At 40.4% G+C, this 12644-nt stretch overlaps 1 protein-coding gene across 1 annotated transcript; it reads left to right on the top strand.

Annotated features, from left to right (window-relative positions):
- The first annotated feature begins 203 nt into the window (after positions 1–203).
- Positions 204–2535, top strand: LOC120555473 (pleckstrin homology domain-containing family F member 2-like). The gene is made up of 2 exons (XM_039794172.1): positions 204–853; positions 1229–2535. The coding sequence occupies exons 1-2, from the start codon at positions 607–609 to the stop codon at positions 1831–1833; spliced, it is 852 nt and encodes a 283-aa protein (XP_039650106.1). The 5' UTR covers positions 204–606; the 3' UTR covers positions 1834–2535.
- The last annotated feature ends 10109 nt before the right edge of the window (positions 2536–12644 follow it).

The raw sequence follows: 12644 nt of genomic DNA, 5'->3' as shown, positions 1-12644 counted from the left end.
GTGTACTAATCTGATAGAATTTTAAAAGGCTAACTGAGAAAACATTGGAGAACCCTTAAGCAATTATGTAAGCACATAATGTCATCTGAAAACTGCTGCCCTGGTTAAAAAAACAATGCAACTGATCTCAGCTGGTATTCTGTCTAATAATGGAGTGGAATGGAAATTTCTAAGTGACCCCAAACTTTTGACTGGTAGTGTGTGTATATATATATAGATGTTTAAAAGGTGTAGAATGCTAATTTAATTTTGAATTCAACTGATAGCTGGAGATAGAGGAGGAAAAATGATTATAGATTAAATCAATAGGCATGACAAAGCATGATGAAGAATTTCAGTTCTCAAAATGTTTCCATTCTGTAAATGCTGGCATTCCCGTCTGTAGAAGGTTTTGTGTCACACTTCAAATGTAGCTCCCTCCCCGTCACCTCTTGAAAAATGGGCTGGTCTTAAAGCTGAACTTACTTTGGAAACTCCCATTACGCCACAAAGCTTTAAGTACTTAAACACAGCAGCTTGTCTCCTCAGAAAGACAAGACAAACTATCAGAGAAAAGACACTGACAACAGGACTCTTGTTGACTTGTTAACTAGAAACAAAGACACCATGGCTGTACAGCTCATGTTTACTCAGGATAACCGGGACCGGATCCACGCTGTGGAGAACTCATTTGGGCCAAAAGGGAAGCCCTTGTCCAAGCCGGGTCGGGTCTTGATCGGAGAGGGCCGGCTGATGAAGCTGAGCCGCCGGGGGCCGCAGCCTAAAGTCTTCTTCCTCTTCAACGATGTGCTGGTGTACGGCAGCATCATTCTGAAGGGCCGTTGGAACAAAAAACAGAAGATCATTCCTCTAGGTGAGCAACTCATCTGCTTCTCCTCAACACTTGATCCAACTAGACAAAAACTCCCCTGAGGAAGATTAGGCTTGATTGCTCCATCGTTTTTAGGGTTTTGAAATGCTTTTACAGTTAAAAGTGATCCTCAGACTCACAGAGTAAAAGGTGAAGAATGAGAACAAAGGGCCAAAACATTCAGAAGCAACAGGTTTACACTGAGAGCCAATTGGTGGTCAGTCTGATTGGCCTACATCTCTGCAGCTACAGGCAGTGACAATGTTTAGATGACATTTTGAAACAAGGGATGGCTGTAACTTCTGGCTCACATGCTTGGTGACCATCTGATAATGTCCCTTTGTTACCTTGTCTTAAACTATTCTTTCATAATTTCAGAGGACATCCAGCTGGAGGACTTGGAGGACAGCGTGACAATGAAGAACCAATGGTTGATCCGCACACCACGCAAGTCCTTCTACGTGTCCGCCGTCTCAGACGAGGAGAAGCGAGCCTGGATGGAACACATCGAGGACTGGCAGTCCAGACTGGTGCAGAGCGGTGGCTGCAGGCCCGGCTCCACCTTCGCCGTCACCTGGATCCCCGACCATGCCTCTGCTGTCTGCATGCGCTGCTCCGACAAGTTCACCGTGGCCCAGCGGCGACACCACTGCCGGAGATGCGGTTTCGTGGTCTGCGGTGCGTGCTCCAAGAAGCGAGTGGTAATCCAACACATTCACCCGACTAAGCGGTTGAGGGTCTGTACCACGTGTCACTCGAGTCTTTCCACGACGGACGCAAAAACCCAAGAGATGTCTCGTCAGAGGGGAGACAGCACAGAGAAGATCGGCTCGGATGAAGATGAACTGGAGGGATCCAGTGTGGAAGAGGAGGCAGAGGAGCAGATGGAGGACCATGACCCCAGCAGGTGGATGGAGACCCAGATGGGCTCCTGGTCCCCATATGTCTACCTTAAACCAGACCATTTGAGGCCCCAAACATGAAGCACACCAAGAGTGCTGCAGCCACTCAGAACGCACCTGGCGTTGGACTTTCTATAACATGGACACAACACTGATGCAGCTTTGTGCAGTCAGTCATGAACATAACAAGACAATAATGTATTAAGTTAAATTATTTTGTACATACTTTATTTATTGACGTGAATAATTTGTCTGTTCACATTGTGCTGTTTGTGGGAACACTGCTGCTGTGAAGTCCTTGATTTGCTCTGATAATGTGGTCAGAGGATTTGGAGTAGAACACTAAAGCTAGGCCTCACTCTGCCTTAGTCTGACTAGATTTTAATTTAAGACTACCTCCTATGGAAAGGACATCCTGGGCTTTCTAGTGATGTCACACACATGGGGATGTGGCCAAAGAACACTTCTTCTGCAGCAGATTGAATTAATTAATTTAAACCCATTGCATTTATATTATGTAAATGTACTGTGCTGTGTATTTTGTGGAAAAGATTGACCCGATGTCAACTACAAGTGTTAAGTTATTTAAAAATAACATTTTTGAGAAATATTATGTGTATTAGTTTCTTACATCACAAAAATATATATATTATTTTATGAACCTTTTTCTTCCGGGTGTCAGGAGGATATGTCAGTGTTTGTGTACATATGAGCATTTGGACTTAACATGAGCCTCACATTTGTCTTTGGAGTTATGAAAAATAAAGCACTAAAAGGAAAATACATATTTGCCTGTGATGATTGGAGTGTTATCAGCTGATGTTGGAACATGTTGGAAAGGCAGTTACCAGTGCCACTGCGCTGTTCAGCACATGGAGCTGCGCAGTCAGCTTTTGTTTTTATTGAGACTGTTTTGGAGATGCTGAGCTAATCTAATCATCATGTAGCCTACTCATGCAAATGCTAGTTTGCTAGCGAACTAGAAAGGAAAAGCCAGTAATGCTAAATAGCTAGTAATGTTATCTTTTCCTTTTTAGTTCTAGTAGAACTGCTGGATTTGAACAATGTTGACGTTCTGATATGTAAATGGCATGTATGTCTGTTTGTATTGCAACCTAAAGGAACAATTACTGTAATTTCTTACCCAATGAGCCCACAGTATGCCCAAACTGTATTCCCAATGAGCCCACAATGTGCCCACGGTATACCCATAGACTGTATAATATTAATGGAAAAAGCATCCGGTTCGGCGAAGTGCTGCAAATGCGGAAGTGCCTTAAACCTGCTTTCTATCTGAATTCCAGCCGGGGGGCGACATGTGCGGTTGCAAAAGGAGGTCAGTTTCTGTAAAAGTCTATGAGAAAGTGACCCACTTCTCACTTGATTTATTACCTCAGTAAACATTTTCATAATGAGTTTATAGTCTCAATTGCTAGTTTCAAGTCTTCTGCAACACAGAATGATGTTCATTTTTTGAATTATGGTCTCAGTGATTTTAAAATCGGCAATAAAGCAGGGGGTGTTTAAGGGCGTGGCTATGATGTGATTGCCAGTGAAAGTGTGTAACTTAACGTAGAGTGTAAGCAGCTCCTCCCTCACTCCTCCCTCTCGTCGAAAATCGTGACATCCGCAACCATGGCTGTGCCCGTAACGGCAAACTTGACGACTCATAGCAGATCTCCAAAACCAATGGGTGACGTCACACATGTTCTGTCCATTAATATTATACAGTCTATGGGTATACCCAATGAGCCCACAGTGTGCCCACGGTATACCCAATGAGCCCATAGTGTGTCCTATGTTTGCTCTGATTAAACTGTTGATGTGTATAAAACAGCAGTACAAAACATGCTGCTTTGCCTCTCCCACAGTCCTGCTCCCCAGGGCGCCTTGTTAGAGAACTCGTATTGACACCGCTGAGCTAAAGGAGTCTGTGCTTTGGCAGTGCAGAATTGCAGACACCTGACAGGCCTGCAGCAGGCAGAGGTTTCACTTGGATCAGATTAATAACACTGCAGAATCCAGCCTTTTATTGTTTGTATCTGTTACATTGTGTGAAGCCAAAAATCGGTGTGTGCCAGTGCTATGCGTTACATGCTGTAGCGTGCTCTCATTAATGAGGACAATTGTGTAAGCTGTCTGTGACTCCACTGTCAATTAGTCATTCACATTTTAAACCCTTGTGCATCAATAGGCACATCTTTGGCTTTTTATTTTTTTTTATAATTTTGGCTGTTACTGCAGATGGCATAAATTAGTTTATTTTATCGAATTTTGGAAGTGCAACCTTAGCTCCTATGATGAGTCTATAATAAACTGTAGCGAATATACAGAAACTCAGACCCTTAAGGACAATTTGTCCTCATAGAAAACCCATTAAAATCATTTTAAACCATTTTTATCCCATCGTCATTGCAGGATAAAATCATATTCTTTTATGTCAGTTTTAATGTAGAGCACTGGCTTCAACATTGTAGTTTTTACTATTTTCCACCAGATTGAGACATTTTCTCATGTTTGCCCTATGAGGCAAGTAAATGCTATGTTCCTGGTTTCCACTCGGGTTATTGCTGCTGCATTATGGAGCACTGCAGTGTTTGATGCATCAAAATCAATGTTGTTGCTAGTCATTGACGTATCCCCAGACTGTGGAAAGAAAAATCACCACATTTGGTAGTTATAATCAGGGTTCTAAATTAGCACCGTTTACCAGCCAAATGCTGGTGAAATATGCAAGTGGCTGGTAGATTTGCTTCACTCACCAGCCAAAAAACCAATGGTAATCTATTGAATGGCTGGTAATATTTGAACATTCATTAGCCATTTGGCTGGTAGACGAAAATGTTAATTTTGAAGCCTGGTTATAATCAGGTCCAATGTTAGTTAAAATTCTAACTCAGTAAAAGTGGAATATAATATCAATATATCATATTTCTATTTTTTTTAAAGCTATGCATGTGCATAGTTTTTGTAGCCCCATGAGGAATTCTAAGAAATTACGACAACACTGTTGTTGTATCCACATGACGTAAGCCTTCGGTGATTGCGCAACTTCTCTGCACGTTTCTAGTACTGTTTATCCTGTCAAATCATGATGGACTCTTCAGAAGAGATAATTATCTTGTAACACAGAAATGTGGTCAGTCTGTCGGTCACTTTTTTGGGAGGGGATTTTTGTTCTTCTGCTGAACGTGTAGGTGTAGGTCTTGAATGTAACAGACGTGACAAAAGAGAGTTTTTTCTGACACAAAATCTGCTCAAAAAATAAAAATGCATCAAAATCAATGTTGGTAATAAATGACAAACCAGACTGTGTTCCCACAGTGTAACTAACCACTGCATGCACCATTGATCCCACAGCATGCCACTGAATGCCCACAGTATGTAATAAGCAATATTTTTACATAATAGCGGTTCATTTGTTTAACCGCAATTAATTGCTAACATTAGCTAAGGTCCTAAGGTGTATGGCTGTTGATGGTAATTTTTTATTTTGTTTGGATATGCCAAATTGTAATAATAAAATTGATTATTGGTCCAACAGGTTCTCACTACCATCTCGTAAAATACGGACGCTTGGTCAGGTGCCTTTGTCACTGACAGCCACTGTCCATACATCCGTATTTTACGAGTTCAGAGTGAGAACGGGTTTGATTGGTCAAAGCGTTGAGCTAAAGCTATCCATTTTGTTAGTTGTTGGCACTCTATACACGTTCATAGCAAAACAAATGACAAGAAAAAAAACGTAAGTAGGCATACAGTAGCAGTGAGGACTATTTTTCCACATAGTTTTGCCGATAGTGATGTCTATTTTTTGTACTACTAATCTGTTTTGGTAAATGATCAATGCTTTGTTTTTTATTGATAAAGGATAAATGTTCTATTGTCAATTTTATGTTCATTTTAGAATTTTTTATTTTAAAATTTGATGATAATAAAGAGTTGTGGTTTACTTCATAGGCTATGTGTGTTGTGTGCTGTGTACTACATTATCTGGGTCACATAACAGTAATATAACCAAGAGGCATGTCCTGGAGTTTAATTCAAAACTTTAAAAGTAAAAGAAAGAAAAAGTAATTCAATATTTAAAATTTGACTATGATCCCATGGCCATTACAGCATGAAATCATATTAATATATCAGGCTTTCAATCTCGAGCCCTGGCATCTAATTGTAGTTTTACTATTTTCCACCAGATTAAAACTTTTTTTCACGTTGGCCACGTTGGTTAATCATATCATATTTTTAAAGCAGTTTTAGGAAGGGGACTTTCTTCTTTTTTTTTTTATCTGACATTGATAAAAAAATGCACCAAAACAACCCATTGTCATGAACAGACTCGTACAATATCACGCTTAAAGCTTGATTTATACTTCTGCGTAAAAGTCAACGCAGACCTTTTTCTCAACCCAACTAGAAGCAAGAAGCAAAACATAGGCACAAGTTTCGGTGTATTGCTGGAGAAAGGTTGATGTCTGGCTTCATTTTCTTAGAAAACCATTTCGAATAAAGAGGAACTATTGCACTGTAGAAGTCAACCACAAGATTTTGAGTGTGATAGATTAACTCACTCTTCGCTTCCTTCTCGTTTATCTGAAACCTTAGTGGTTGACACTAAGTGATGCTGGCCTTTCCCTCGGCTGTTTCTAATAAACACTCTATGTTCACGTTTTGAATGTTTTTTCAGTGGTGGGACAGTGTTCAGATATAAGTTCTCTGTTTAAAGTAAAAGACTTGCATCCAAAAATTTACTGATGTACAGAAATACTATCAGCCATCAAAAGTTAAGTTAAATAGTCATTATGAAAAATGCCCTCTTTCATAGCATTGGAGCATTGGAGAGCTATTATTGATGCATTAGTCTGGATCAATGTAAAGTACATATTCCTCGTCTTCCGCTCTCTGTGTGTTGCCGTTCTCAGACTCTGTTCGCTTCGGCAAACAACAACAAACAGCACTCCCAAGCTGATCCCACAAGTGTTCAATGGGGTTGAGGTAAGGACTGTGGCAAATTCTTCATGGGCGCAACCCACATACTCAGCGCTGCTGCTCATGCAGTATTTTTGCCGCAGACAGGCTCAGATTATTATTCTAAATTTCTAAGGGACTGTTCATTTTTAATTAAAGGGGCTAACGGAGGGGCTAACGGAGGAGTTTTGGGATCTTTAGTCAAAATAGACTTGACCCTCCCTTCATTTCATTTTTCTGTGACCCTCCTAAATGATTAGGGAAAAAGTCACAACCCACCCCAACAATTTATTGATGCCTTCTCTGTACTGGTTTGCACTTTTGGAAAAAACGTACAAATAGCCACTGTTTTTTTTTTTTTTTACAACCATGACATACATGACTTAACTTCTGCTCATCTTACACATCACACTCCACTATTATGGTGGCCATTTCAGTAGATTTACTCACTAACATTGTTGTGGAAACACAATAAGCATTGAAACTAAATGCACTTTGTTACTCCTCTAGTAAACAATAAAACATTGAGACCATTCAACAAAGCAAGTAATAACCCATATTGACAGCTGGCCCGCCCAATCAGAAATTCAAAGTTAAAGGTCCCATGACATGGTGCTCTTTGGATGCTTTTATATAGACCTTAGTGGTCCCCTAAGTGGTCTATCTGAAGTCTATTTCCCAAAATTCAGCCTTGGTGTAGAATTACAACCACTAGAGCCAGTCCCACAATGAGCTTTCCTTAGTATGTGTCATTTCTGTGTCTGTAGCTATTGAGGAGGAGAGAGGGGGGGCAAGGTGGAGGGTGGGGGTGTGGCCTTGACCAACTGCCACTTTGCTCCTTTGAAAGCCATGATGTCTCTCTCTCTCATGGGATGTCTCTCTCTCTCAAGCAGAGAAGGGGGAGGTAACCTTGCTCCTTATGACCTCATAAGGAGCAACATTCCAGATCGGCCCATCTGAGCTTTCATTTTCTCAGAGCAGGATACCCAGGGCTCGGTTTACATCTATCGCCATTTCTAGCCACTTGGGGACCATAGGCAGGCTGGGGGAACACATATTAATGTTAAAAAAACTCATAAAGTGACATTTTCATGCCATGGGACCTTTAAAGCAACACTAGAGAACTTTTCCCGCTTCGATCCCCCTACAGGTTGTCTCATTGGAACTACAGAGAGCATCTGACAGGGCAGAAAGATACCCTTTAACAGTCTTGTAAATAAATTATAACATGTAGATCTGTCAGTCTTCCTCTATCATAGGCGACGATCATATACTATACTATATACTATAAGATACTGCTTTTTTAGATGGAGTCTGGTGGGTTTGGCAATAGCGATTTCGGGGCTGTTTTTATGTTTTAAAAAAATTGGATTTTACTCTTTGACAAAAAGGTCTAACTCTGTAGGGATCCTTTCCATAATGTTGTCAGACACTTACATTTCAGATTTTATATATACACTAACCTAAAGGATTATTAGGAACACCTGTAAGATTTCTCATTAATGCAATTATCTAATCAACCAATCATATGGCAGCTGCTTCAATGCATTTAGGGGTGTGGTCCAGGTCTAGACAATCTCCTGAACTCCAAACTAATGTCAGAATGGGAAAGAAAGGTGATCTAAACAACTTTGAGCGTGGCATGGTTGTTGGTGCCAGATGGGCTGGTTTGAGTACTTCCCAATCTGCTCAGTTACTGGGATTTTCACCCACAACCATTTCTAGGGTTTACAAAGAATGGTCTGAAAAAGGAAAAACATCCAGTATGCTGCAGTCCTCTGGGCGAAAATGTCCTGTTGATGCTAGAGGTCAGAGGAGAATGGGCCGACTGATTCCATCTGACAGAAGATCAACTTTGACTCAAATAACCACTTGTTACAACCGAGGTATGCAGCAAAGCATTTGTGAAGCCACAACACGCACAACCTTGAGGCGGATGGGCTACACCAGCAGATGACCCCACCGGGTACCACTCATCTCCACTATAAATAGGAAAAAGGGGCTACAATTTACACGAGCTCACCAAAATTGGACAGTTGAAGACTGTAAAAATGTTGCCTGGTCTGATGAGTCTCGATTTCTGTTGAGACATTCAGATTATATATTCAGATAGAGTCAGAATTTGGCGCAAACAGAATGAGAACATGGATCCGTCATGCCTTGTTACCACTGGGCAGGCTGCTGGTGGTGGTGTAATGGTGTGGGGAATGTTTTCTTGGCACACTTTAGGCCCCTTAGTACCAATTGGGCATTGTTTAAATGCCACAGCCTACCTGAGCATTGTTCTGACCACGTCCATCCCTTTATGACCATCATCTACCCATCCTCGGATGGCTACTTCCAGCAGGATAATGCACCATGTCACAAAGCTTGAATCATTTCAAATTTGTTTCTCGAACATGACAATGAGTTTACTGTACTAAAATGGCCCCCACAGTCACCAGATCTCAACCCAATAGAACATCTTTGGGATGTGGTGGAACAGGAGCTTCGTGCCCTGGATGTGCATCCCACAAATCTCCATCAACTGCAAGATGCTATCCTATCAATATGGGCCAACATTTCTAAAGAATGCTTTCAGCACCTTGTTGAATCAATGCCACGAAGAATTAAGGCAGTTCTGAAGGCGAAAGGGGGTCAAACACGGTATTAGAAGGGTATTCCTATATGTTATATAATAATCCTTTAGGTGAGTGTATATATATATATATATATATATATTTATATATAATGTGAAGCTGTCAGTGGCAATAACAGCAGTTTTTGTGGACGTAAATTGAAGGTGCGTAATTCCCCATTACCGTCAAATTGCGGCTTCACTGCAGCGGTCTTGCTTACTGCAGCGGATTGTGAGGACAGCTGAAAAGATCACTGGGGCCTCTCTTCCCTCTCTCTCTGACATCTACAACACCCACTGTCTGCGCAAAGCCATAAGCATTGTTAAGGACATAGCACAACCGTCCCATGCACTCTTCTCCTTACTGCCATCAGGTAGAATGTACCGCAGTATAACTGCCCACACCTCCAGAAGGGGAAGAGCTTCTTCCCTCGAGCTGTCAGACTGTTGAACAACAAAACATGATTACATTTTTTTTTCACACGGAACTGAAATGCACACCTATTTTTATGCTGCTAAAACTCTATATATCCTACCTCAATCAGTGCTATGTTAGAAATCTACTTATGTCCTGTCCCTTGTCTGTCTTAAATGCTCTACTTTAAGTAGTAATTGCACTTTATGTAAAGTCTATAATTTGTGTGCAATAAATGTAGCCTGTCTCGAATGTCGCTTGTTTATTGTGTCGTTTTTATATAATGTCCTATTTTAAATGTGTAACACCACTTGATCCATGGTGAAATGTTGCTTTGCGTTGCTATATACAGTGTATATGGTTGAAATGACAAGACCCACTTGACTTGACTAATACTGGACCAATTGTTCCCATCAGTCACTTAGACACAAAAAAACATGATAAAATAGGGTCCATGTTGAAATAAAAGACAAAGTTACTCTTTTAAGCCCCTTTACATCTGACCCGTCTGTACTATAACCCAACTTCAGGTTTGTTCATGGGCCACATGCTTTTTTTATTTTTTATTTAATTAAACATAATTGTCTTATGACATGATTAAGCCATGTCTACTGTTGTTAGTGCTTCACAATGGGATATTCTTAAAATAAAAATAAAAAACAGTACCTAATAGTATGTTTACACGTCTTCGCAAGAGAGCAAATTAATTTTGTTTGAGATTACTGTATTACATTGTCACTCTCTGTTCAGGTCACGCTATAATCTGCTCGAGGGTGTCTTCCAGAAAAACTTCGTGAGAAATATTTCCTTGTTCCGTGCAGCCACCTTGCCAGAGGCAGGTAAGTCAAACAGGTTTGACACTACTGTCTCAGTGGCACGGCTTTTCCCGCTTGTGATAAAAGCCTGTTATATAATACAATAGTGTTGCCCATGTGGAACAATGGCTTCTGCTGTATGGAAAAACACAGAAGTGTGTGTGGGTGTGCAATGTTTATGCAGTCTAGGGACTTTTTTCACTTCCAGCTCATGGAAAGTCTGTTGTGATGACCACACCTGTAACCACCTGTGACCTATTTCTCGGTTGGTGACAAACCCACGCACTGCCAGACACAGATAAGTGCATGTTGTTTGCAATATGTTAATGTTAACACACATTAGCCTGATCAATCATGAAACCAAATTACAGTTTTCTTCGATTGCTAAACGACAGTGGGCACAACTGGAGTCACATGTCCAAAACTCAAGCCACAGTCTGCATTACCAACAGTCACCTGAGCTAAACAGTTCACATCACCTGCAATACTCATTCAAAGCAACACAACTCTTAACACGCGTCTCGAAACAGGCTCAGTGCAGCCAAACACTATGAACAAGCCTCACTGAGATAACACACACTGTCACTCAGAACACAACTCTCTCCAGCATCATGTGGCAAGTTTTCTTCATCACATTGGATGTCTGCATCATCTCTAAATACAAATGAATGTGGTGTTTCCATTGCTTTCACCTCCATTACTTTCTGAAAAACAGTAAGAACGCAGTTTTACTATAGCAAAGATATAGTATTTTATCTGTGTATATAACCTTAGACATCTTCCCTGGACATATTGGTATCTTTGCTCTTTTACCTGTTTCTCTCAAACAGTACAGTGTATAATTGTTTCATTCTTATTTGGTGTTTGTGTACAAAAAAGGCTTTCTGAGCTTTCTCTGTATAAATACCGTATATATGTTCACTAATTAGTCTAAAACAAGACACCTGCTTAGGCTTTCAGCTAAAATTGCAATCAGCAGTGTTTGATAGGCACCAGACTGAAATCTATTCTGTTTTGAGTGTGTGGTTAACAGTTTTGAAAGCAGTGTGTTAGCATTTGAACAAAGTGCTGTAAATCTACAGTGTTGTGCACGTTGTGGTTAAAGTCATGGGATAAGTGTGTAGAGTTTTGAAAACTGTGTTCAAGCAATGAAAAACAATCTAGAGTTTGGTCCACATGAACTGCTGCTGTGCAGACTGTAGTTAGAGTTTTGCACATGTGACTCCAGTTGTGCCCAGAGTCGTCTAGCAATCGAAAAAAACTGTATTTGGTGTTTGTATACAAAAAAAAGGCTTTCTGAGCTTTCTCTTTATAAATACCATAAATGTTCACTAACTAGTCTAAAACAAGACACCTGCTTAGGCTTTCAGCTAAAATTCCAATCAGCAGTGTTTGATTGGCACCAGACTGAAATCTATTCTGTTTTGAATGTGTGGTTAACAGTTTTGACAGCAGTGTGTTAGCATTTGAACAAAGTGCTGTAAATCTACAGTGTTGTGCACGTTGTGGTTAAAGTCGTGGTATAAGTGTGTAGAGTTTTGAAAACTGTGTTCAAGCGATGAAAAACGAACTAGAGCACTTAGGAAGCATACAAAGCAATATCCAGACAGGGGACAAAACAAAGGGAAAAAGGAATGCATAATAATGGCAAAAAAATGACTTAATAATATTAACTTGTTTGTGTAGCACCTTTTAATACATAAAATGCAGCACAAAGTGCTTTACAGTATGACATTTAAACAAAACACAATAGAGAAAAGACAACATACATAAGATAAATATGTTAATATGAATAAAATAAAAAAGGCAAAGGCAGAGAAATAAAAGTCGCAAAAATGGCAGTTTAAAAAGATAGCAACGAACGACATGAACTAAATGACAGCCTGTATAGTTCTTCAGTTGGTTTTCAAAAGTGTCAACAGAGCTTGCATATCTAAGGTAGCTGGGCAGGGAGTCTTGGAGCGTAGCTGGAAGCAGTTTCTCTGCTTGTTTTGTGGGCTCCTTCAGAGTATCCGAGGCCCTGAAGACTCTTGTTGGTTGATAAGGAATTAAAAAGTCTGAAATGTAAGAAGGGCCT

This window comes from Perca fluviatilis, chromosome 3 (genome assembly GCF_010015445.1).
Source record: "Perca fluviatilis chromosome 3, GENO_Pfluv_1.0, whole genome shotgun sequence".
Taxonomy (NCBI): Eukaryota; Metazoa; Chordata; class Actinopteri; order Perciformes; family Percidae; genus Perca; species Perca fluviatilis.
This window is presented reverse-complemented; position numbering and strand designations above follow the sequence as displayed.